The 27,020-nt window shown below is 42.2% G+C and overlaps 1 protein-coding gene across 1 annotated transcript; it reads left to right on the top strand.

The window, feature by feature from the left end:
• Positions 1 to 488: 488 nt before the first annotated feature.
• Positions 489 to 27,018, top strand: LOC112266727 (ubiquitin conjugation factor E4 A-like). The gene is made up of 20 exons (XM_042297093.1): positions 489 to 609; positions 2,267 to 2,438; positions 2,770 to 2,940; positions 3,781 to 3,893; positions 4,236 to 4,388; positions 5,575 to 5,734; positions 7,802 to 8,004; positions 8,201 to 8,392; positions 19,772 to 20,105; positions 20,183 to 20,309; positions 20,558 to 20,865; positions 21,845 to 21,977; positions 22,238 to 22,428; positions 22,569 to 22,669; positions 22,812 to 22,925; positions 23,504 to 23,678; positions 24,457 to 24,637; positions 24,970 to 25,117; positions 25,211 to 25,368; positions 25,813 to 27,018. Exons 2-20 carry the CDS (start codon positions 2,309 to 2,311, stop codon positions 25,940 to 25,942), a joined length of 3,222 nt encoding a protein of 1,073 aa, XP_042153027.1. The 5' UTR covers positions 489 to 609; positions 2,267 to 2,308; the 3' UTR covers positions 25,943 to 27,018.
• The last annotated feature ends 2 nt before the right edge of the window (positions 27,019 to 27,020 follow it).

Raw genomic sequence — 27,020 nt, 5'->3', positions numbered from 1 at the left:
GTTTGGCCAGAAATAGTATGACATGTCATACTCTTTTGGTCCAGACAGAATCAGATACATGGTCTACATATTCTGGTACAAAGGGGCGCTGTTTCGCGACCAATAAAATATGTGTATGCGTCCAATAAATAATATGATTTGATTCTTCTTTCTGTCGGTGCGCTTCTTGGTCAAATAAATGATAAATATTTCAATATTTGATTTGGACCGACAAGGAGGTACGCTAGGGCGGGCCAGGCCCCCTAAATCCATAACGCCGGCCCTGCACACACAAAAAAACATTGTTGACCATTTAAGCTTGACATTTTTATTTTTATTTTTACAAATAAACAAATAAATTACATAATATCTTATATAAACGTTTTAATTATTATTTGTATGATACTAGTATAAAATGTATCGATAATTGTTCAAATGATCCATCATTTTCGCACGAATTATTTATTTACAAAGTATACAGGGTGGAACTTTCATTCTGAAAGATTTAAAAAATACGTGACCCGGAAGTACTTAGTTATCCTGCCTGCTTTCAGAGTGGTGCCAGAATCACAGTAGAGGAAATAAAGCATTTCTAGCTAATTGAAATACACGTATCTGCTGTTGTTTCAGGTATGACAATACTCCGATATTTTTGTGTTTGACATTTGTCAAAAGAGTCGGGTTTTGCCCCTTAACTGAAAAAGTACAGCGGTCTTAACAATTTACCTGGCTAATGTAATATAGTCCAGCTGGTAGCCTAACGTTAGCTAGCAAGATAGCCAGCTAAATACGACGCAAGCGACTGCTAGCTAGCTACTTAAGCGGAACCGGTGATTCACTGACAACTAGCTACATCATCATCTTGCTTATTGAATCGTTTCTGTAATTGATTCTAGGTATTTAAAGATGCGTAACAGTAGCTAGCTATGTGCCCTCCTTTCAAATAAAACATCACGGAACACCCTTTATTCGTTTGTTGTGATAAAGCTTCATCAAGTCACCATCATTTGACAACTCGTTAATTAGCCAACCAGGCTATAGCTAGCTAGTCAGCAAAAGTTGACAGAACCTTTCCTATGCAAGATGATGGTAATAATGTTACATTACGCCAAATGAGAGTGTAAGATGGAAGACGTCCATCTGTTGACATTCTGTCTATGCTCCCTTATTTCAGTCAAACCGTAAACATCCTCATTCATTCAGGACTCTACTGTGAAATGTTTTACAGGTTGCACACATGAGCCTAATTTGAAAAATGATAGGAGCGCAAAGAAACATTTCAGGTATTAAAGGGACAATCCGTAGTAGAAACAATAACAAAGAAGATGCCCCGCCACGGTTTCCGTCAAAGTTTGAGAGATGCTGCTGGAGAAATGTAACCCCACTCGACTTACCACCCATGATAAACAAATTATTGTTTTAACTATGGTTTGAAGTTATACTGTGTTTGTTTACATGTACCTTGTTTACAAACAATGTGGAAAAACAGGCTTATATTTTGGCTTCTAATGGGGCTCATGGGTCATTTGTTATACTTTTCAAGAATCAATGGGTTTATATAATACATTTATAAGTAAAACAATATTGATGTAGTATATGCAGATTGCACCTTTAATTATACCAATTGCCACAAAATACAGGGTTTAGGAGAACCAGAAGTTTTTTTTTTAAAGGTTGGGATATAGCCTACATTGGGCCTGTATGATTCCTAGCTACTCTTGAAGCTCATCTGTAGCTCTCCAATTTTCCTTAATTTCTGTGCCTCCACATGTCTGCATACTAAGGCTGCGGGCAGCGGGACAGGGAAGAAATCATTACAACAATTATTACCTGGGTGATTTATTTTTTCTATTTTTTATTTTTCTATTGTTTCTACCAAATTCAAATTCCATGTAGCACAGCAAAATATTTAAGATCATATGCCTCCAAAATGGTAGCACTGTAGAGCCCTATCAATAAGCTAATCAGTCAGTCTGTGATTCAAAGTTTTCAATAGAAAGTGTTATTAAATAAATTAAAACATTGGGTTCTTGTTATTCCTCAGGTCTGAATGAAAATTCATACTGTATGGGTTTAGCCTAGGGGTACCGCTCTGTTTGAGTTATCGTTCCACTTCTTGCCACAGGATATAATATAAGGAGTGGATAGTTAGAAAAATAGGTTCTGGATTTTAGAATCTGGGTTCCCCTGCATCCCCTGATTGCACTTGAACACTTGAAACAACTTCTGTAGATTTGTTTGAACTAATCTAGTCCAGTGCGTTACCACTGTGTAACTTTCTGTCCAGGCTGGTGCCAGCACCTGTGGATGGAGTCTATGCTCCAGTGAGATGACTGACCAGGGCAACAACAACCAACACATCTCCCGCAACCCATTCGCTGCCCTTTTCAGCTCCCTCGCCGACGCCAAGCAGTTTGCATCGGGCCAGAAACCACCTTCGCACCATGGCGAAACACCCTGTGAGTTAACCCTCCTAAGGAGGAGTTACAAAGCGTGCACACTTTTGCTCCAGCCCAGCTCTAACACACGTGACCTGACTAATCGGCTGCATGACATGACCTTGATTATCTTAATCGGTGGCGTTTTAGTGCTGGGCTGGAATAAAGGCCTGCAAACCTTATAGCTCCCCAAGGTTGGCTACTCCAGCTCTAATAGTTCCACTGTGTTACTCATTTTGGTCTGTGTCTAACTTAAACATTACTGATATGATGAGGCTCGCTCACTGGCTTGATGCTCGACAATGACCTCATACGGTTTCATATATCTGCTGGCTTATGTCATGTGTTGCAGCGGAGGACTCTGAGGGGAGTCAGTCAGAGTCGGAGAACTCGGACAGCATCGAGGACAATGACGACTCGGTGGCCGAAATCAGCCGCTCCTTTCTGTCGCGGCAGGAACTGTGCGAACAGCTCAACATCAACCACATGATCCAGAGGATCTTCCTCATCACCTTGGACAACAGTAAGTGCGGGAAGTTAGATTGGAGCGTATTAGGGTTTTTACACTATTTCTACTTTGTTTAGGGCACTCCCCCCCCCCCCATTGGAGTAGCAGCGTGATGCCACTTGTCCCTGCTTCTAGTTTACTGAATCTTGTTGTCATGTAAACAACCCTTACTGTTTCCTGGCTGGCTTTATCTGATGTAGCGTAGTGATATGAAGTAAAGCAAATCAGTCTGTTTCCCAGGCAACCATTTATGTGCCCATACACAAGCAACGGCCCAATTCATCACCCATCAACATCCCCATCTGACTGTCTCCTTTATTCCCCTGTGTTTTCTGTTGATTGATCTGAGGTGCTTGATTTGAAACGTGGTTGATGTGTGATTACAGCTTTCTTAAACTCCTTTGTAAGGGAATTCAGTACAACCATCCTTCCTGTCAGTCTTTTCTTCATGACATCTCTCTGTGGCTGTACTAGATTAGATGGAGAGCACCAGCCAACTGACTGACTCAGAGGCTGTGTCATCAAGGGAGTCTACAGGTCCCCGATTACTGTCATCCTCCTCTGCTCATCATCCCTCACTGACTGGCATGAAAGTGCCCCGATGCTGGAGCCCCTTTCTGTCAATTTCTAGTCTAAATCTAATCGGCTCGTGCTCTTTGGTGCTGCTGGACCGCTGGCCTCTTAGTATTCCATTTCAGGGCCGTCCAGTAAAGAATAAATGACTCACCTCAACTTAATACTCATAAACTGGATACTGGAATGAGTCATGAGTGACCGTTTCTGCTGTAAGTGAAAAGTAAAATGGTCTTAAGTGTTTGGAGTCTGCTCTTCAACATGTCTGTTGTTTGACCTCAGGTGACCCCAGTCTGAGAGGAGGCAATGGGATTCCGCCACGCTGTGTGTTCCTGGAGGAGATGGCCGCAGAGATGGACGGGCAAGACTGGCTGGATATGGACAACATCGAGCAGGTACAATAGGATTGGACTTTGGGAATGGTGGTAGCGAACTGTTCGCTGGTCAGCTCAGTTGACCTCTATGCCATAAGATTCGCATACGGTATACAGTACTGTGTCCTCTTCTCATGACGATTTCCTCGCTGGCTTGTATTTTCAGTGGACTAGGTCTATTATATATACACAGTTCATCGTCTACTCTAAGAAGATGGTATAGTGAAAAATACATAGCGTACAATGTTCATAGGAACGTTATGATCCACAGGGAGCAGAGGTCAGTAAATAAGTACATAATGTTCATAGCACAGAATGTTGGCTATGTTTGACTATTTTTTTTATTTTTTTATCCTGTATTAGGCACTCTTCAACAGATTACTGATGCTGGAGCCAGGGAACCACCTCATCTACATGACCTCGTGTAATGCTGTGAATCTCTCTGCTGACCGAGACGCTGGGGACAAGTGCGCCATACCGTTCCTCTACGCCTGCTACCAGAGAGCCAAGGAAGAGGTGGGGTCACATACACAGCACTCACTCTCATTCCCAATTTCTTCCTCCACGAATTGCCAGCCAGAATTCAGTCAGGAAAAGTGTGCTGTAACAGGCATACACAGTGTACAAAACATTAGGAACACCTGATCTTTCCATGACAGACTTGCCAGGGTAATCCAGGTGAAAGAAGGCATGATCCCTTATTGATGTCACTTGTCAAATCCACTTCAATCAGTGTAGATGGGGCCTCCCGGGTGGAACGGTGGTCTAAGGGATCATCATCAGTGGTCTGAGGGATCATAGCTTTCACCTGGATTCCCCTGGCAAGTCCGTCATGGAAAGAGCACTGTGTATGTTGTGCCACCAGAGATTCTGGGTTCAAGCCCAGGCTCTGTCGTAGCCGGCCGTGACCGGGAGGCCCATGGGGCGGCACACAATTGGCCCAGCGTCGTCCGGGTTAGGGAGGGTTTGGCCGGCAGGGATATCCTTGTCTCATCTCGCACTAGCGACTCCTGTGGCGGGCCGGGCGCAGTGCACGCTGACCAGGTCGCCAGGTGTACAGTGTTTCCTCTGACACATTGGTGCGGCTGGCTTCCGGGTTGTATGTGCATTGTGTCAAGAAGCAGTGCGGTTGGGTTGTGTTTCGGAGGACGCATGGCTCTCGACCTTCGCCTCTCCTGAGTCCGTATGGGAGTTGCAGTGATGAGACAAGACTGTAACTACTACCAATTGGATACCACGAAATTGGGGAGAAAAAAAGGGTCAAATAAAAAAATCAGTGTAGATGAAGCGGAGAAGACAGGTTAAAGAAGGATTTTTAAGCCTTGATACAATTGAGACATGGACATGCGGCATTCAGAGGGTGAATGGGCAAGACAAAAGATTTAAGTGCTTTTGAACGGGATATGGTAGAAAGTGCCCTTAATGTTTTCTACACTCAGTGCCTAAACCATGGTGTATAGGACAATGTCAAATGAAAATATCAGAGCCTGCTCAGTTCTGTTTGCCACAATAGTGTGAAAAGGTAAATCGTTTTACTGAACATAATGAATGACCTGTCTAAGGATAAATCTGCTTTTTATTTCTAGATCATTTCAGTCTGCATATAGGCAAAATAAAGCATGTTTAGTTTGTGCTCCATCGCTGACAATGATGTGACAAATTCCTAACCTCCCTGCTCCCTCCTGACATTACACACCCCCAGGTCACCAAAGTACCGGAGAAGCTGCTGTCGTATGCGGTGCGCTGTAAGAACCTGGCGGTGTCCAACACGCGCACAGTCCTGCTCACCCCCGAGATCTACATCAGCCAGAACGTGTATGAGCAGCTACTGGATTTGCTGCTGGAGGGAGTCGGCGGAGCCCGTGAGTCCATTCAATTATTAAAACAGCCCAACTGTCTGAGGATCCCTCTTCTGTTCTATCTCAGTAGCCAAAGAAAATGGTGTTGTCTGCTGCTCAGGTATCGACTGTTGAGGCCTCCCAAGACAGGATGTGCTGTAACTTAGGCTAGTTTGCCCCTGCTGATGAAATAACTGTTTTTTACTGCTTTGAACTTGTCGATCTGCATTTATGAGAGTACAATATCCTCACTTTGCTATGTGTTGTTGTTGTGTGGTTTGTGTCCAGAAAATGGTGGGAAAGAGGCCTGTACAATTCAGAGAATATACTTTACTGATCTGTTAAGTTATTTTTCCTAATATACAGTACCAGTCAAAAGTTCGGACAGCTACTCATTCCAGGGATTTTCTTTATTTTTACTACTTTCTACATTGTACAATAATAGTGAAGACATCAAAACTATGAAATAACACACATGGAATCATGTAGAAACCAAAAAAGTTTGAGATTCTTCAAACTAGCCACCCTTTGCCTTGATGACAGCTTTGCACACACTTGGCATTCTCTCAACCAGCTTCATGAGGTAGTCACCTGGAATGCATTTCAATTAACTGGTGTGCCTTCTTAAAAGTTTACTTGTGGGATTTCTTTCTTTAATGCGTTTGAGCCAATCTGTTGTGTTGTGACAAGGTAGGTAGGTATACAGAAGATAGCCCTATATTATGGCAAGAACAGCTCAAACAAGCAAAAACAAACGACAGTCCATTACTTTAAGACATGAAGGTCAGTCAATATGGAACATTTCAAGAACTTTGAAAGTTTATTCAAGCGTAGTTGCAAAAACCCTCAAATGCCATGATGAAACTGGCTCTCATGAGGACCGCCACAGGAATGGAAGTCCCAGAGTTATCTCTGTTGTAGAGGATAAGTTCATTAGTTACCAGCCTCAGAAATTGCAGCCCAAATAAATGCTTAACAGAGTTCAAGTAACAGACGCATCTCAACATCAACTGTTTGAATCAGGAGACTTAGAGGAGACTGTGTGAATCAGGCCTTCATGGTCAAATTGCTGCAACAAAACCATTACTAAAGGACACCAATAATAATAAGAAGAGACTTGCTTGGGCCAAGAAACATGAACAATGGACATTAGACCAGTGGAAATCTGTCCTTTGGTCTGATGAGTCCAAATGTGAGATTTTTGGTTCCAACTGCCGTATCTTTGTAGGACGCAGAGTAAGTGAACGGATGATCTCTGCATGTGTGATTCCCACCGTGAGGCATGGATGAGGAGGTGTGATGGTGTGGCGGTGCTTTGCTGGTGACACTCTGTGATTTTTATTTTATTCAAGGCACACTTAACCAGCATGGCTACCATAGCATTCTGCAGCGATAAGCCATCCCGCCTGGTTTGCGCTTAGTGGGAATATAATTTGTCTTTCAACAGGACAATGGCCCAACATACCTCAGGCTATGTAAGGGCTATTTGACCAAGAGGGAGGATGATGGAGTGCTGCGTCAGATGACCTGGCCTTCACAATCACCCGACCTCAACCCAATTGAGATGGTTTGGGATGAGTTGGACTGCAGAATGAAGGAAAAGCAGTCAACAAGTGCTCAGCATATGTGGGAACTCCTTCAAGAGTTGGAAAAGCATTCCAGGTGAAGCTGGTTGAGAGAATGCCAAGAGTGTGCAAAGCTGTAATCAAGGCAAAGGGTGGCTACTTTGAAGAATCTCAAATTTAAAATAGATTTAGATTTGTTTAACTTTTTTGGGGGTTACTACATGATTCCATATGTGTTATTCCATAGTTTCGATGTCTTCACTATTATTCTACAATGTAGAAAATAGTAAAAAATAAAGAAAAACCCTATAATGAGTAGGTCTGTCCAAACATTTGACTGGTACTGTATACCTAAACCCTTTTATGAGCCAGGAAAATCCCTGTACATGTATGGTTCTGTAAAGTACAGTATATTCTCTGCATTAAACAGGCCTATTATACAGGGTTTTTACTTTTCTATACCTATGCCCCTTTTTGAGCCAAGAAGTACCCTGACATGAAGTGTGGTTTCTGTTGTGCGTTGCAGAGCTGGAGGAGGTGGTGGAGTTCGTGGAGGAGGTGATCGCTGGCCTGTTGGCTGACCAGGAGGTGCGCACCTTCAGCGAGGTGATCGGGCCTGTGCTCGATATCTTCCAAGGCCGTGTGAAAGACTTGGATCTCTGCCAGCTGCTACTCTTCTCCTACCTGGACCTGCTCCTCTACTTCAGCCGGCAAAAAGATATCGCTATGGTCAGGGGCCGTAATGCATTGTCATCACTCCTCTGGACTGTTTTCTACAACCCTGATTATATTCTATGCTGTTCTATTTATAACATGATTATTATTATTTTAACAACTGCATTCATATGTCTACGATGGACAGCCTTTATCTCAAAAGTAGTTTACTCTTTGCTAATATAATATACTTCAAATTGTCTTCCTCCAGGTATTGGTGGAGCACATCCAACCCAAAGATCCCAACAATGGGCTTCAGTATCAGAAGACCCTCCTTGGCACTGTGTTGAGTATCTCTTGCCTGCTGAAGACCCCGGGGGTGGTGGAGGGTCACAGCTTCTTCCTCAACCCGTCACGCTCCAGTCCACAGGAAATGAAGGTCCAGGAATCCAACATACACCAGGTAAGGGCTCGTGAAATAGAGGCTTTGGTCAAAAGTATTGCCCTATATAGAGAATAGGGTACTATTTGGGATGGACCCCTAACCTTATCATCTTCTGTGTCTCCAAAACTCCACTTAGGCCTACATACAGCATACTGAGTCAGACAGATTCTAAGGGTCAGACACTAGCTTAGTCTAAGCTTATGTTTGAGTCACTCTCACTCAGATATCATGTGAACATGACATAAGTCCTGGCAAAATGTGTAGAATTGTAGGAAATTAGCTTTAAACTGAAAAAATAAATACAAAATCACCTCATAGCAAAATGTGCAGAATTTGAGGATATTACCTTCGAAACGGCAATATTTTCTCTCCACCCCATGGCAAAATGAGTATAATTGCATGAAATTACTTTTAAAACTGCAAAATGTTCTGTACACCCCATGCCAAAATGTGGAGAATTGCTGAAAGTTTTACTTTAACAATGCATAAACAATTATCCACTGCCAAGAGGGCGGGCACTAAAATGTTTTGTTTCTCCCCGAAAGGCTAGAGGCGCTTCTGCCTGATGAGCTTCCCCGAAATTTACCGGAACTTTCCAACACCTTTCCCATATTTAAATATTTTTGGGCTACCCAACCAAATTAACATAGAAATGTAAGTTATAGATCTGTCATTCTCATTGAAAGCAAGTCTAAGAAGCGGTATATATGTTCTATGTGCACTATTTTTATGCTTCCCGGTCTTAAATTTCATTTTTGCGTCTTTTAATTTTGGTTTTGTGCACCAGCTGAAAATTCAATATTTTGGATTATGCAAAATGTATTTCATAGCATTCATAGCGTTTTCATAGCAATTTTAGCAACCAGTAAATGGCGTAGTGATTTCTGCGTAGTGCATATTTAATATGCATCTTTAATACTGGTAATCAGAATGTGTTGTTTGGTGTCAAGTTATATGGCTACAATTTGAGTAATTTTTTAAGTGTGATTTTATGATCGCTTACTACAACACAAGTCAATTGTTTGCTTCAAGCTATCTCTAGTAGAACCCATGTCCTCAATACCCAGACTAGCTGCAAGGTGCTAGAGTGGAGACCATAAAACACAGCATTAGCATGACAGAAATATCTTACTGTTCGTTAAGTAAATAATTGTTACATAGCCAACAAATAAGGTGAATACATCATTTTTCCCTCACAGTCATTTTTAAGTTTGATTTTATGATTGCTTACTACGAAGATGTTGTTTAAAGACCCCCAAAAAACTATTGTTTACCTTTTTTTATATTTCTAAATCATGTCTATTTCTTCGGCCCCGGCCCCACTTACTCAGATTATATTTTGGCCCACCAAGCCCAAAAGTTTGAGCACCCCTGTTTTAAACAGCATTTTGATCAGTTTCAGACAAAAACAGGGTATCATAGTATTCAGCGGTATTTAAAAAATAAAATAATAATAAAAAAAATCTGAATTGAACAAGAAATGGTATGCTGAAATGATCCACTGACAACATAACATGGGGCTTTGTCCGGAGAGTTCACCACAAGATCTTATAAACACACCAGTAGAACAACAAGTGTAGGTTACAGCGTTGTTAAGTGATTACCTCCCGTCCAGAGTATGTGAGTGGGGAGGTTCCAACCAACTCAATGCACCAATTACACAGCTCTACCCGGGGAAGTCCCATTTAGTTCTCTTATAGTTCTATTTTCATGATTTAGCTTATTCATCATTAAGTTTGCGTCGTTCATGTGACCGACCAATACCTCACAAGGCTTCTTCTCTCTAAGCTGAGGCCTTGAAACTGAGATATCCCTTTCTCAAAACAAGGTTCTGGGTGTACTGCCAAATTTCAGATACTGATAGTGAAGATTTATTCAATCAGTCACTTGCATGAACACAGAAATTGGTTATTAGAAAAGCACAAACATAAACATGTCCATCACATTCCATCCTCTTATCACTTGTGTGATAAGTCATTCCATTTTAAGGTAAGCATTAGATTTTAGCTTCTATATCATATTTCTATTAAAATAAGGGAAATCAACACATAAAACCAGACACTTCATTTCAAACGCTTCATTCTGGGTTATACTTGTAAAACCATGGCTGTAGAATGTTTTTACTTAAGACCTTCGCTTCATACAGTTACACAAATGCTTCATTACACAATTTAATTGATTGATTCTGGCAATGACATTTCAGCTGGAGCTTTTGTTGCGTGTTAATTACAGATCTGTATCTCAATGCATTTCTAGTATAAAGTACTATACATTTCACAGTGTGCAGACCTCCACAGTCAGTCTGATACCCCAAATAAACAATTTTGGAAGAGCCTAAATTCTTCGAGAGAAGACAGACCAGAACAACAGTTTAGTTTAGGGCATTTCTGATTCAGGAAATCCATACAAATTATTTACTGTATGACTGTCAAATTATTCACTGATTTCTAAGACAAATGCCAAAGAGAATACCAACGCTCAGTTGAAACCATTTTTTATACACCCCTATCATCTTGGCGATCTCACCGCAGAGTTACAGGGTCAGGGAGTCAGAGGGCGTATCCTTAGGGAGAAATCCCGCCCATCCATCAGACCCAGTCTGGTGAGATTTGTTATTGAAGCAAGACAAAAACAAAGAAAACGACAAAACAGCAATACATTTCTTCATATAAAACTAGAGGTGGGGAAAACTTCAATCCATTTGAAGTAACTGTCACCATTACCAACATTATATTTTTCCTTTTATAGGCAGGCATGTGAACAAAATCCATTTGCATATTTACCAAAGGGCCCTGGGGGACTGGTAATTCCCCCTTTGAAACACATGACTAATCGTGATTCATGCATCACAAAAAAAAGCACTGCCTGTTAATTCAAAATAACAAATCAAATTAGAATTACGACCCTTGATGACTCCATCTTAACTTAATTGTATCCCATAAGGTAATGGTAAAATAGACTAGAGACAGGTGTCCCTCATTCAGGGGCAGCTCTCTCTCTGTCTCTTGTTCCGAATCACACATATGACTGTTAATAAATTATACCCTTCTTCCTAATTATCTAGTGTTTACATAGCCAATTTAAATCTCACCCAATGTCTCAAGTCTTTCTAGTGAGGGTGATCAGGCCTCACCAGAAAGTAAGATCAGAGGTCAGGCAGCCCTATTAAGTGTGTTTGTTTCCCTGTAAATCAGACATTATTTAAAGATAATTCAAACATTTTGTGTATCAGGTTTACATTGGGGTTTTCAGTGCATTTGTTATCAAGATCATTTATATGTGTGCAACCAAAACTCTGACATTAGAAACTTCAGAAATGTTCATTTGTGTACCCTTTAAGTTGCATCATTTCTAACCCGTGAAAAATCTACGAAAACCGAAATAAAGAGACCCCACACAATAAATCAAACAAGCGTATTAACCGCTAACAAATATTCATTAACAGGTGGGTTGTGTGTGGGTGCTGGCGTATGTGTGGTAAAAATTGTAGGGTAAAAACAAACAAAATGGCCAGACCTTACCCATCAAGCTGAATAGGTACCTTCTAAAGTAAGCAATCCTAGAACCCCTCTCTTGTAATCAATGTTATTTTGACCTGGTGCATTGACATACAGTTCTGTACGAACTGTCCCTGGGACATAAACTAGTCAAAAGATGAAACCTGTTGTTTAACAAATCTGCTAGTACCTTCAAAAAGTTGGGCCTGGTTTATGAGCTCAATATTCGGTACTAAAAACATTTACCTGGATTTACTTCATTCTGAACACAGTTCCACGTAATGGAAACAGATATTTGTTTAAGAGGACATTACCTTCTTTTTAAAAACACTGGTGCTACCCAAACTATAGAATTTAGAAATTGTAAAAAAAATGTCTTATTCAATTATTCATACCTCTGTCCCAAATGTCCACACTGTGTCTCTTACAGCCTGTTTGAGTTCAGTGTGTACTGGCGGCTATCTATTGTTCCACAGGATGCTTATCTCTAGCCCAAACACCAGATAGCAGCCACTAAATTAATATCAGTCCCAATGCTCAATCCCTCCATTTGTCATGTGACCTTGTATTGAAACATTTACTTCAAATTACTAAGATATTGCATTATCAGAGTGCTATCTGAAAGCCAATTACCATTCACTTTGTTACTTTCACTAGTCTCCATATCTATTTCCTTCAAATAGGACTCCCTTCTTCCCAATTGGAAGACCTTCTCAATATATTACTACTAATACACATGGATCACTCTCAAACCAAGTTCTGCTTTTCCCCCTATTGCAAGGTTTTAAACAAAACAAAACAAACATGATATATTTCTCCATATTGGAAGGCATTGTTTTAAATTGTCTACCCTAATGATGTTACTCTATTTGTATTACCAATCTCTGTTGGATATTCACTTTCTACTTCATACTTATTAAATGTCTTATTTTAAGATTCATACAGTTGAAGTCGGGAAGTTTACATACACCTTTGCCAAAAACATGAAAACTCAGTTTTTCACAATTCCTGACATTTAATCAGAGTAAAAATTATCTTGTCTTTGGTCAGTTAGGATCACCACTTTATTTTAAGAATTTGAAATGTCAGAATAATAGTAGAGAATTATTTATATGATCTTTTATTTCTTTCATCACATTCCCAGTGGGTCAGAAGTTTACATACACTCAATTAGTATTTGGTAGCATTGCTTTTAAATTATTTAACTTGGGTCAAACGTTTTGGGTAGCCTTCCACAAGCTTCCCACAATAAGTTGGGGGAATTGTGGCCCATTCCCCCTGACAGAGCAGGTGTAACTGAGTCAGGTTTGTAGGCCTCCTTGCTCGCACACGTTTTTTCAGTTCTGCCCACAAATGTTCTATAGGATTGAGGTCAGGGCTTTAGGATGGCCACTCCAATACCTTGACTTTGTTGTCCGTAAGCCATTTTGCCACAACTTTGGAAGTATGATTGGGGTCATTATCCATTTGGAAGAACCATTTGCGACCAAGCTTTAACTTCCTGACTTGATGTCTTGAGATGTTGCTTCAATAGATCCACATCATTTTCCATCCTCATGGTGCCATCTATTTTGTGAAGTGCACCAGTCCCTCCTGCAGCAAAGCTCCCCCACAACATGACACTGCCACCCCAGTGCTTCACGGTTGGGATGGTGTTCTTCTGCTTGCAAGCCTCCCCCTTTTTCCTCCAAACATAACGATGGTCACTATGTCCAAACAGTTCTATTTTTGTTTCATCAGACCAGAGGACATTTCTCCAAAAAGTACGATCTTGTCCCCATGTGCAGTTGCAAACTGTAGTCTGGCTTTTTTATGGCGGTTTTGGAGCTTCTTCCTTCCTGAGCGGCCTTTCAGTTTTTTTAAATTTCACCTTTATTTAGGTTATGTCAATATGGGACTCGTTTTACTGTTGATATAGATGCTTTTGTACCTGTTTCCTCCGGCATCTTCACAAGGTCTTTTGTTGTTGTTCTGGGATTGATTTGCACTTTTCGCATCAAAGTACGTTCATCTCTAGGAGACAGAACACGTCTCCTTCCTGAGGGGTATGACGGCTGCGTGGTCCCATGGTGTTTATACTTACGTACTATTGTTTGTACAGATGTATGTGGTTCCTTTAGGCATTTGGAAATTGTTCCCAAGGATGAACCAGACTTGTGGAGGTCTACAATTTTTTTTCTGAGGTCTTGGCTGATTTATTTTAATTTCCCTATGATGTCAATAAAAGAGACTCTGAGTTTGAAGGTAGGTGTTGAAATACATCCACAGGTACACCTCCAATTGACTCAAATGATGTCAATTAGCCTATCAGAAGCTTCCATGACATCATTTTCTGTAATTTCCCAAGCTGTTTAAAGGCACAGTCAACTTAGTGTATGTAAACTTCTGACCCACTGGAATTGTAATACAAGTGAGTTATGTACGTGAAATTATCTGTCTGTAAACAATTATTGAAAAATGACTTGTGTCATGTGTAACAGTACTCGTCTTGCGTTGTGTACAATCAATCATCGACACGGAACTCCAACATGTAGCACCAGTCATGTAGCTTTATTCTGTTAGGAATGGCACAAAATTGCACGTCATGCAATGCACGTCTCACCATCCAACTCTGCACTCACGCACGCTGGTTTGGTGCTTGTTCACTGGGCTAGTTACCAAAATAATACAATTACAATATAATATCTTTAACAATGTACCTGTTAGGAATGGCACAAAATTGCATGTCATGCAATGCACGTCTCACCATCCAACTCTGCACTCACGCACTGTACAAAATATATGAACCTCCCCCCACCAGACACAGTAAGTTGCTAGCTAGTACTGGCGGGAATTCTTTACAACAAAATGCACAACAAATATTCTCCAAAAACCGCTGCATCTTATGTGTGATGTTCGAATAACATTTACAAACAATTTGATATAAATTGTACATTCAAATCATCACTTGGGAGTATAAAAATCACTTTTGATGTACAGTGCTTTGCAACCAACAACTTACCGCTGGTTTGGTGCTTGTTCACTGGGACGATTCTAACTGGAACATCCCCCCTCGTAAGCAAGCTACGCAAACCAGCCAATAAGATGCCATGTTGAGTAGGTGAAGGCAAGACAAACTCAAACCAAAAACCCATTGGCTTAACAATAAAGTGGCAAGGGGAATCACCAATATAACCCTGTTACACATGCACATACTAGATGTCCTAACCGACTTGCCAAAACTCTAGTTTGTTAACAAGAAATTTGTGGAGTGGTTGAAAAAAAAAAGAGTTTTAATGAATCCAACCTAAGTGTATGTAAACTTCCGACTTCAACTGTATGTAATGCTTTGGAGGGATCAATGTGTGTTAACTGGTCTAGCACTGTCTACCAGTCCCCTGTAGATGGCATGCCCTGTCCATAATAAGTCTAGCACCTTAGACAGCATAGACAGGGAAGCAGATGCAGTTTCCATTTTGCTTTCTCACAAATTGGTTTTGAACATCATAATTTGGGATATCAACTTAAACTCCATCGTAAAGTAAATTGTAGCCTTAAGTTTAGTTGTTCAACATTCATTGGTTCTATTTATAGTTGTAATGGTTAGGGGTAAGTCAAGTCCCGTACCTTTACCAAAAGTGGATAAATGCCAATCTTTGTCTGAGACTCTATTTCCCAGACTCCTTAGATAGTCATACAATGCCTTAACATTATCTTTATCTAATGATCCATAAAGAGACCACTCTGAACATTTGTCAGAATACTTTTTACACCACTTACAGTGGGGCAAAAAAGTATTTAGTCAGCCACCAATTGTGCAAGTTCTCCCACTTAAAAAGATGAGAGAGGCCTGTAATTTTCATCATAGGTACACTTCAACTATGACAGACAAAATTAGATCACATTGTAGGATTTTTAATGGATTTATTTGCAAATTATGGTGGAGAATAAGTATTTGGTCACCTACAAACAAGCAAGATTTCTGTCTCTCACAGACCTGTAACTTCTTCTTTAAGAGGCTCCTCTGTCCTCCACTCGTTACCTGTATTAATGGCACCTGTTTGAACTTGTTATCAGTATAAAAGACACCTGTCCACAACCTCAAACAGTCACACTCCAAACTCCACTATGGCCAAGACCAAAGAGCTGTCAAAGGACACCAGAAACAAAATTGTAGACCTGCACCAGGCTGGGAAGACTGAATCCGCAATAGGTAAGCAGCTTGGTTTGAAGAAATCAACTGTGGGAGCAATTATTAGGAAATGGAAGACATACAAGACCACTGATAATCTCCCTCGATCTGGGGCTCCACGCAAGATCTCACCCCGTGGGGTCAAAATGATCACAAGAGCGGTGAGCAAAAATCCCAGAACCACACAGGGGGACCTAGTGAATGACCTGCAGAGAGCTGGGACCAAAGTAACAAAGCCTACCATCAGTAACACACTACGCCACCAGGGACTCAAATCCTGCAGTGCCAGACGTGTCCCCCTGCTTAAGCCAGTACATGTCCAGGCCCGTCTGATCCAGAAGAAGATTGGGAGAATGTCATATGGTCAGATGAAATCAAAATATAACTTTTTGTTAAAAACTCAACTCATCGTGTTTGGAGGACAACGAATGCTGAGTTGCATCCAAAGAACACCTTACCTACTGTGAAGCATGGGGGTGGAAACATCATGCTTTGGGGCTGTTTTTCTGCAAAGGGACCAGGACGACTGATCCGTGTAAAGGAAAGAATGAATGGGGCAATGTATCGTGAGATTTTGAGTGAAAACCTCCTTCCATCAGCAAGGGCATTGAAGATGAAACGTGGCTGGGTCTTTCAGCATGACAATGATCCCAAACACACCGCCCGGGCAACGAAGGAGTGGCTTCGTAAGAAGCATTTCAAGGTCCTGGAGTGGCCTAGCCAGTCTCCAGATCTCAACCCCATAGAAAATCTTTGGAGGGAGTTGAATGTCCGTGTTGCCCAGCAACAGCCCCAAAACATCACTGCTCTAGAGGAGATCTGCATGGAGGAATGGGCCAAAATACCAGCAACAGTGTGTGAAAACCTTGTGAAGACTTACAGAAAACGTTTGACCTCTGTCATTGCCAACAAAGGGTATATAACAAAGTATTGAGATAAACTTTAGTTATTGACCAAATACTTATTTTCCACCATAATTTGCAAATAAATTCATTAAAAGTCCTACAATGTGATTTTCTGGATTTTTTTTCTAATTTTCTCTGTCATAGTTTAAGTGTACCTATGATGAAAATTACAGGCCACTCATCTTTTTAAGTGGGAGAACATGCACAATTGGTGGCTGACGAAATACTTTTTTGCCCCACTGTACGTACATCTATGTGTGGGTGTGCAAGTTGTATATTATTATTTTTTTCCTGTTCATCAGATCTCTTGTAACCCATTATAATCAATATTATGTTACTTTATCTCTAGTAACCCATTATACATTTGTGTTACATCACAGATTACTCTTCTACACCAGTGTTCTATACATACAGAGGTTTAAATATTCACTCTAGTGTACTATTTGACAGCAAATTGGAATAGTACTCTTTCATATTTCCATACAGAATCTCTATATAAAGTTATAAATCTTTGGTTATTCACATCCACAGCAACTATCACAGCACAGCAGCCCGAGAGGTACACATCTCTTTCATATCGAGGAAATCAGTGTCCGGGGGCTGTTATCCTCTCAATTTTTTTAGATCGATGGGCCGGTGGTGGACAGAACCCCTAGATAACGTTATGGATCTAAAAACTCAGCTCACACAACTGGTTGGGGTATTCATTCTTTTCGTTATTTAACTATAGTTAGGTATTCACATCAACACCACTCCATGTGCATCCTATGCACCATATGTATCTATACATATAAAACAACACCCCGTGCTTAATAACACTTGTGCTATTATTAGTAGTCCCAGACTCAATCAGCTTATTATCCAAATTTAAATCTTAATAGTAGTAATTTCAATCAATTTATTATCCAAATTTCAATCAGCTTAATATGTAATTTCTCATATCGCACAACGATTCTCTGTCGTTACTTCCTATGCACCATATGTATCTACACTATACATATAGAATAGCACCTTGTGCTATTATCAGTGGCTGCAGACCACGTAGACACTTATGCCTACAGACAGCTGTCAGCGGGGCATGGTACCGTTACTTGCCCTCACTCTAGTCTTCTGTCTTATGTATCATTGCCACGGTTCCTCTATAGTTTCTGCAGTCCCCATAGTCTCTTAAATATCTTAGTCCCTGAGCATCCATAGTCCCTATAGCATCACAGTCCCAATAACATCCATAGTATCTATGGTCCGTATAGCATCATAGTCCCTACAGCATCTATAGTCCCTCAGCATCCATAGTATCAATAGTTTATATAATCATAAATGCTATGGTCTCTATAGACTCTATAGTCTTGCCGCATAAACAGAATAACACACTCAGTAACTCCACACTCACATAACTTTCACATCCACTACAGGCTATTACTTGACCTAGGATTAGTGGTACCCTCTCCTCCTTCATTTTAGTTTTTTTGCAAAAAAGAATGTTGCCCCCTTTCTCTTCCCAATTTTTGCGATATCCAATTGCTATCCAGTTACGATCTTGTCTCAATGCTGCAACTCCCCAACGGGCTCGCAAGAGGCGAAGGTTGAGTCATGCGTCCTCTGAAACATGCATCTCCTCTTAACACCTGCCCGTTTAACTCAGAAGCCAGCTGCACCAATGTGCCGGAGGAAACACCATTCAACTGACAACCTGAAGTCAGCCTGCAGGCGCCCGGCCCGCCATGAGTCACTAGAGTGCGATGAGCCAAGTAATGCCCCCCCCGGCTAAACCCTCTACTAACGAGTATGATGCTGGGCCAATTGTGCTCCGACCTATGCTCCACCGGTTTTCCTCGCACACCCCCCACTGGAAAGCTCCGCAGGCAGAAGCAATCATACAGTTCGTGACGCCAATTCAATCTCTTAAAAGTTTAGTTAATTTTTGTTCTATTATCTATCTATATCCATCATTTATTTTGGCTCAATAAGTCTGGCATATTCCCACTTTCAAGGAGCTTTCCATTTTGATAGGGTTATTTTGCCTAAAAACCTTTAGGCCTACCTAATAGAAGAGGAAAAACAACAACTCCATCTCATCCACAGCCTGGCAAGAGTGGCCAAAAGGGTGTTTAGCATCCCCAGTGGCTCTGCAGGTGTGGAGCGGGTATTCTCTGCTGCTGGTCTGCTCTCCAGGCACCATCGCATGAGCCTGAAGCCACAGACTGGCCAAACTCATGTTTGTTAATTAATTACACTGAGCCTAAAAAGGCATTTTTCATCTAATTTGTATTTCATTCGAGAGAAGTCAGAGCCGATATGCACAATTTATAGACTATAATGATTTAATACAGCAAATGTTTAAATGTTGAGAGCTTCATGTCCCTACCAGGCTATGGTGTCGTACTCGCAAATGCTTCACAATATATTTCTTTGTAGGCTATAGCCTTGAAATAATATAGCCTAAATAATTCATTTTCGTTCCTTCTTAAGCTCCCTGTCTGGATCCTGACCTATTTATAGTTTTATCTGCTGTTTAATATGACAGGTAGCCTATTTGAAATGGTGAGCGCTTCTAAATTACTTGTCATTCAAATCATATGGTTTGGTTTCAATACTTCAAAACCAAATGGTAGATCCAGATAGTCACAAAATTAGATGGGTGTTGGTTAAATTGTGATTTTAATGAATGGAGCGAAATTGGAGCAGCAGCGAGCGCGGAGCGGTTTTTAGCGAAGTGGTTGAAAATGACATGGAGAGCAGGAGCTTGCGCACCGCTCCATGAGTAATGAGCGGGATTTCCGACCACTCAACTTCGCTCTCATACTCTGCTCTCCTTTCCTCCCAGTTCATGGACCAGTTTCATGACAAGCTGCACCAGCTCCTGAAGAACCTGCTGCAGCAGTCAGGTGAGACGCGCCATCTGCTGCTCTCCTGGCTGGGTGGCTGCCTGCAGGCCAATGCCGGGCGCGCCAAGATCTGGGCCAACCAGATGCCCGAGATCTTCTTCCAGATGTATGCCTCAGATGCCTTCTTCCTCAACCTGGGCGCCGCGCTGCTCAAGCTGTGCCAGCCCTTCTGCCGGCCGCGCTCGCCCAAGCTGCTCACCTTCAACCCCACCTACTGCGCCCTCAAGGAGCTCAGCGAGGAGGAGCGGCGCAACCGCAACGTGCATGCCAGAGGTGTGTGTGTATATGCGTGCATGCGTGTCTGGGTCATTGGATATCCTTTTTACATAATAAAATCTATATTTTATTAGGTCTGGACAAAGAGACGTGTCTCGTCCCCCTTCCCCCCCAGCAGTCGGTGGAGTACGCCCAGTCATACAGCCTCCTCACTGAGAACCTCATCCTCACCCAGATGACCCTGCACCTAGGCTTCCACAGGTAACTAACTGGCCCTGTTCAGAAGGGTGCAACATTCAGATATAATGCAAATTATAGGATAGATATGATTGTCTTTCAAGTAGAATAGGGAATCATGTCAGGTCCATTCTCATAGTGTAATCCTTCATAACAGCTGAGCCATGTGTACTGTATCTAATGTTGTGAACTGGACCTTGACAGATTTCAGTTGTTCGCTCTAACATATGGTTATTAAAGTTGTATTGTGTCTTCTCCTTGCCTCTCCCTAGACTCCACGAGCAGATGGTGAAGATGAACCAGTCGCTCCACCGGCTGCAGGGTACGTGGCGGGAGGCCCAGCTCACGGGCGGCCCGGCGGCCGAGCAGCTCCGCGAGCAGTTCGAGCGCCTCATGACGGTCTACCTGTCGACCAAGGCAGCAGCCACCCAGCCGGGCATGCTGCAGTGCTGCCTCAACCTGCAGGCATCCAGCGCCACACTCCTGGTTCAACTGGGCCTCAGCAACCAGGGGCCCGAGCACGCCCAGCTCTCCTTCCCCCTGCCGCCGCTACACAACAGCCTGCTCTGTCACATGCCAGGTAGCTACCCCTCCCTCCCTCTGTCATTTTACTTTTTTGATTTTATTTAGCTGGGCAACTTACAGTCAAGGCATTTAACTAAGGTAGGAAAGACAACCAAGTATCACAGTCATTGCAGGTAAAACTTTCCGTCAACCTTACTTACTTAGACCAATCGCCCCATGAGGAGCAAAGGCCATCAAGAACTCAACTTTTGGCAGTCATTTCAATGTTGACACCATATCTTCAGTCATTTGAAAGATGCTCTTATGCTGGCTTGCAGTCAGTGCGTACAATAGAGGTGCTAAATCAGTGGTTTTCAACCAGTGTGCCACTGCAGGGACTCTAAGGTGTGCCACAAATTTTTTCCTAATCTTGATAATTGTTTTGAACACTCACTTATAAACATGACCTGTGGAGTGGGCGCACCAGTGCCGCTCAGATAATACATTGAATGGCACATGGTTACATCTTTATCGTTGTTTCAAGTCCAGTTAGCTCAGGCTGTTGTTACATTTGTATCATTTGAGGGGCACACATCACGAGCAAAGTCATTTGTAGTATCATTTTACTTTACCTGTGAGAACCATTAGCACAGACAAGTCTGATTAGGCTTAGCTGTACAACAGCCGATGCCATAGAAAGAAACGGAACATGGCTTTGTGGCGGTGGTTGCACAAGTACAATGGAGAAAACCGCTTGTCTGTAGCGGCTGTTGACAGTGCTATAAAAGAGTTGTGAGAGAATAACACATATGTCAAGAGCAGAGGAGGCTGGTGGTAGTACCTATAGGAGGTTGGACTCATTGTAATTGCTGGAATGGAATTAATGGAAACATCTAACACATCAATCACATGGAAATGTTTGATTCCATTCCAGCCATTTAAAACGAGCCCGTCCTCCTATAGCCCCTCCCACCAGCCTCCTCTGGTGGAGAGTGTATTAAAAGGATGACTAGTAGGAGGGGTTGGTTATCACAAGGATTCTTGTACATCTGCAGAGTTCTTTGCGGAGAACTTGGGAGATTTCTTTGTCTTCCTCCGCCGCTTCGCCGACGAGGTCCTGGAGTCTTCTGCCGAGAGCTTGGAGCAGGTCCTCAACTTCATCACTGTGTTCATGGGAAACGTGGAGAGGTAGGGGAAAGAGAGGGAGATGCCTTGAGTTCATCCACGCACACATGCACAGTACCCGGCCACATGTTTACATCTCTGTGCATAATATCCATGTGTCCTGGTACACACAATGCCTTGAGGTCTGTTTATCTCAATTGTGGATCCCCATCGGCTGTTACCAAAGTCACTCTTCTGGATGTGATATTCCTAAGGGGTTTTATGTGTCTACCATTTGGACTCAGCTATGTTCCTATTGTGTTACCCTTTACCCATGTACCCAGGATGAAGAACCCTCATTTGCGGGCAAAGCTGGCAGAGGTTCTGGAGGCAGTGATGCCCCACATGGAGCCGGCATCGGCCGGCTCGGCCCAGCCAGTCATGTTCCAGCGCCAAAGGGTCTTCTGCTCCTACCGCCACGCCCCTCACCTGGCCGAGGCGCTCATCGCTGTGTTTGTGGACATTGAATTCACTGGTGGGTTTAGTGTGTGTGTGTGGCATATGTGTGTGTTTGTGTCTTGCACACATGTGTTTGTGCGTGCTAGCATCTAAACCTTTGTGATGAAGCTCAAGTGCATGCGTGATGTCACTTATGTTATTGACTTTTCTCCTCAGGTGATCCTCACCAGTTTGAACAGAAGTTCAACTACAGGAGACCTATGTATCCCATCCTCAAGTACATGTGGGGGAAGGAGAGCTACAGAGAGAGCATTAAGGCAAGCTCATTTCCCTTTTTCTTTCTTAGTTACTTAGATGGTACCACATGTGGAGTCGTCCTTATTGAAGACACACGGTATTGTTCTTCAGTTCTGCACCATTATGTACCAAAATGCTTATGTGGAATGTTGTTTACTTCAGAGTCTTGCTGTTTATGCTTCCGAGAACCTTGAAGCCATGAATCCTCCACTCTTCCTGCGGTATCTGAATCTCCTGATGAATGACGCCATCTTCCTACTCGACGAAGCTATACAGGTGAGAAACTGTCAGCGTTTAGCTCTCGTTTTATGAAAAGGACATTCCTGGTATTGACTTATAGCCATCTCAGTGGCGGCTGGTGCCACTTTAAATTGGAGGTCGGTTTTATTTTAATGGCTGGAATGGAGCCAACAAACGGTATTAAACACATTTCTATGTGTTTGATACCATTCTATTCATTCCATTCCGACCATTGCTATAAGTCGTCCTCACCTTACCAGCCTCTACTAATCCATCTTTTTTTGTGGGGGGCGGAGGCAAATAAAAGACTGTAAAAACACCAGCAAATCAGCTCCAATTTGTTTTCAATTTGGAAATCTGCTCAAAAATATTCGCACGCATACTAAAGAGATACTCGTACGCGAAGTTTTGAAATGCTTATGTTTTAGTCAAATATTATATATGTTTGGGCTTCTTGTGGTCAATTTGCCATCTGCAATTTGCCATCCGCTCAAGAAGAAATTGGCCCGCGATTGAATCTAGTTGATGTCCTCTAGTTTACAAGAAGATCCTACATTTCAACTGTGTCAGATGTTGTCACTACTTCTGTCTGGCCTGGTCCTTGTCGGTGGTAGTACCTGAGCAAGATCAAGCTACTACAGCTGGAGAAGGACCATGGCGAGTGGGAGGGCCTGGCTCCTGATGCCCTCAGAGAGAAGGAGTCCAGTCTGCAGATGTTGGGACAGCTGGCACGCTTCCATAACATCATGTCCAACGAGACCATCGGCACACTGGCTTTCCTCACATCAGGTTAGTTGGAGAAGGAGGATGAATGGATAGCAATGATTGGATAACGTCTCTACCTAGAGCTACACACACTATGGGTGTTTGTGTATTTTTGTTGATATCGTTGTCCAATTCATTGTTAGTGAATCCATAAGCAGAATTAATTAAGAGATTGCCCTGTTAAAGGTGAATGGCAATCATTTATATTTGATGGCATTGTGTTGAACAACTGACGATACAAACATTAGGAACACCTTTCTCATATTGAGTTGCATCCCCTTTTGTCCTTGGGAACAGCTTCAATTCATCAGGGCATGGACTCTACAAGGTGTCGAAAGCGTTCCATAGGGACGCTGGCCCATGTTGACTCCAATGCTTCCCACAGTTGTCAAGTTGGCTGGATGTCCTTTGGGTGGTGGACCATTCTTGATACACATGGGAAACTGTTGAGCATGAAAAACCCAGCTGCATTGCAGTTCTTGACACACTCAAACCTGTGCGCCTGGCACCTTCTACCATACCCCGTTCAAAGGCACTTAAATATTTTGTCTTGCCCATTCACCCTTTGAATGGCACACACACACAATCCATGTCTCAAGGTTTAAAGATCTTTCTTTACCCTGTCTCCTCCCCTTCATCTACACTGTTTGAAATGGATTTAACAAGTGGGATTATAGCTTCCACCTGGATTCACCTGGTTAGTCTGTCATGGAAAGAGCAGGTGTTTCTAATGTTTTGTACACTCAGTGTATATTAATATATTGAAACTCATACTCGCTTCTCCCTCTCCATGATATCCCAGAGATCAAGGGTATTTTTGTTCACCCTTTCATGGCCGAGAGGATCATCTCCATGCTCAACCACTTCCTGCAGCACCTGGTCGGACCCAAGATGGGCGCCCTGAAGGTGAAAGACTTCAGCGAGTTTGACTTCAAGCCCCAACAACTAGTTTCCGATATCTGCAACATCTACCTTAACCTGGGGTATGTTTCAAAACTGCAATATTTCAAGGCTAACACAAGGCTCAAGTAATTTGGGTTGAAATTCGCTTGTTTTTTCAATCTGTACTTCAGACCTGTATTCTGATAGTATTTGAAATCCTTCAAATACTTTGAGCGTCTGCCTGAAGTGCCAGGTGGGACGGGTTTGCATGTTTTGCATGGTTCCATCGGTACTATTGTGCCAGGCAAGCACAGTCAGGCAAAGCTAAATTAGTTTGTACACTTTGTTAAGTACCATTTGAATCCATGTGTGGCACATAAGGTGGCTATTTGGTTTTTAGTGATTCTAACAATGTCCGTTTTCTCTTTGGCAGTGATGAAGAGAATTTCTGTGCCACTGTCCCAAAAGACGGGCGCTCCTACTCTCCCACGCTCTTCTCTCAGACTGTCCGAGTCCTGAAGAAGATCAACAAGCCCGGAGAAGTTATTGTGGGTTTCGGTCTCCTTGCTGACAAAATAAAGGTTAGATCTGTAGTAGTATAAAATCATATTATACTGTACCACTATGCCCTCTCCATAGCATAACCCTAAATGAATAACTACTTCCTGTCTTAGTCTCATGCAGACCGACAGCTGCAGGATGAGGAAACATACGCGGACGCCCCGGACGAGTTCCTGGACCCCATTATGTCCACGCTGATGCTCGACCCTGTGCTGCTCCCCTCTTCCAATGTCACGGTCGATCGCTCGACTATAGCACGGCACTTACTCAGGTGAGTGATCCCTTAGGAGTAGCATGTCTACGTGCTGCTGGTTTATTCAGGGGCGGCAGGGTAGCCTAGTGGTTATAGTGTTGGTCTAGTAACCGGAAGGTTGCAAGTTCAAACCCCCGAGCTGACAAGGTACAAATCTGTCGTTCTGCCCCTGAACAGGCAGTTAACCCACTGTTCCTAGGCCGTCATTGAAAATAAGAATTTGTTCTTAACTGACTTGCCTAGTTAAATAAAGGTAAAGAAAATATATTTAAAAATTCCAGGGCATCAAGCATTTCAGAGTAGGAGTGCTGATCTAGGATCAGGTCTCCCCTTGTCCATGTAGTCTTATTCATTGTGATCTAAAATGCAAAATCAGCAGTCTTACTCTGAGATGCTTAAAACATATGGTCCGAGATCACGTTTTTTGTACGATATCGGGTATCAATTTTAATTTCCCTACAGCGATCAGACAGACCCATTCAACCGCAGCCCACTCACAATGGACCAGATCCGGCCCAACGAGGAGCTGAAGCAACAGATCTTACAGTGGCTGGCCCAGCAGGAGCGGCTGCAGATGGGCCCTAGTGGCTAGCCCTGGGAACTTCTCAAATAAACTATGATTGTACCATACCTTCCCTCACCTCCTTACCGACAGTAGTATGCTCCACTTTGACTCATCCATGTGTGCTTGCCTTCAAGCTTCGGACTTCAAACCACATGAGAGACTGTTATCTCCCTCTCATGCAGCGCACATGTCACTTAAAAACCCTCACCAGTCAATGGAAGATCCCAGGTCTCAGAAACTGTCAGGAGAGCAGGTAGTGGTACAATTGAAAACTGAGTTGCACTGCTACATTGATATGCTCTATGGTGGTTTGGAATTCTGCCCCCTGCTTCAGAGAATATACTGTTTACTATCAGTGGTTGCAGTCTGGTCAGAACCATTGGTCTAACTGGAAAATAGTCGTTTAGCAATTCCTAAATGATCATCAGCTCTGCCAAATGTTTTATATTTTAAAAGTAGGCAAAGTATACTGAAAACTTGTAGTTCAGAACAAAATATTGTCTTATTCATTTCCCCTTGTCTCTATATTAACCATAGTCTATATGCACCATCCATCTATGAACCTAAACAAGATTATCTGATGTTATTTAGCATTTACCATTGAAATAATGTGTTATGCAAGCATATAATACCCATAAAATAAAATGTGGTTAAACCAATCTTCATTGAAAGAATTGGTGCCTAAAACCACCAGCCTTGCTTTAATTTCATCAAATGAGACCAGACATTTTTCAAGTTATTATTTTGTGTCTTTGTTCCATTTATGATATTAAATGCGCCGTCAATGGATATGTCTTATATCCTAAACAAGAGATGGTATAGACCGTGGAGGAGACAGAGTGTCACTTGCTTTGGTTATTTACAAACTTGTGTGCGTTGCTCTTGTTTGGAATTTGAGACTTAATTCAAGTAAATTGTGATTTGCTAAAGAAATGAGTAGAACTTGGGAAAGAATACCCATTTGATAGCATGCATTTGTATATGGCATATCTATCAACTTAATGATTACCAGGGTGAAATTATAATGCAATATTTTAAATGTCAAAATGTATTTGGAATGTACAGTATGACTAATAAATAAAAAGCTATGATGTGTTACAGTATC

The sequence above is a fragment of the Oncorhynchus tshawytscha genome, linkage group LG14, assembly GCF_018296145.1.
Source record: "Oncorhynchus tshawytscha isolate Ot180627B linkage group LG14, Otsh_v2.0, whole genome shotgun sequence".
NCBI lineage: Eukaryota > Metazoa > Chordata > Actinopteri > Salmoniformes > Salmonidae > Oncorhynchus > Oncorhynchus tshawytscha.
This window is presented reverse-complemented; position numbering and strand designations above follow the sequence as displayed.

Bases quoted from the DNA above. Each gene is read 5' to 3' on its own strand.
- LOC112266727 (XM_042297093.1), top strand. From the start codon at position 2,309: ATGACTGACCAGGGCAACAACAACCAACACATCTCCCGCAACCCATTC. The intron at 20,310-20,557 runs GTAACTAACTGG...GCCTCTCCCTAG, and splicing joins CTGCACCTAGGCTTCCACAG to ACTCCACGAGCAGATGGTGA. The intron at 20,866-21,844 runs GTAGCTACCCCT...GTACATCTGCAG, and splicing joins CCTGCTCTGTCACATGCCAG to AGTTCTTTGCGGAGAACTTG.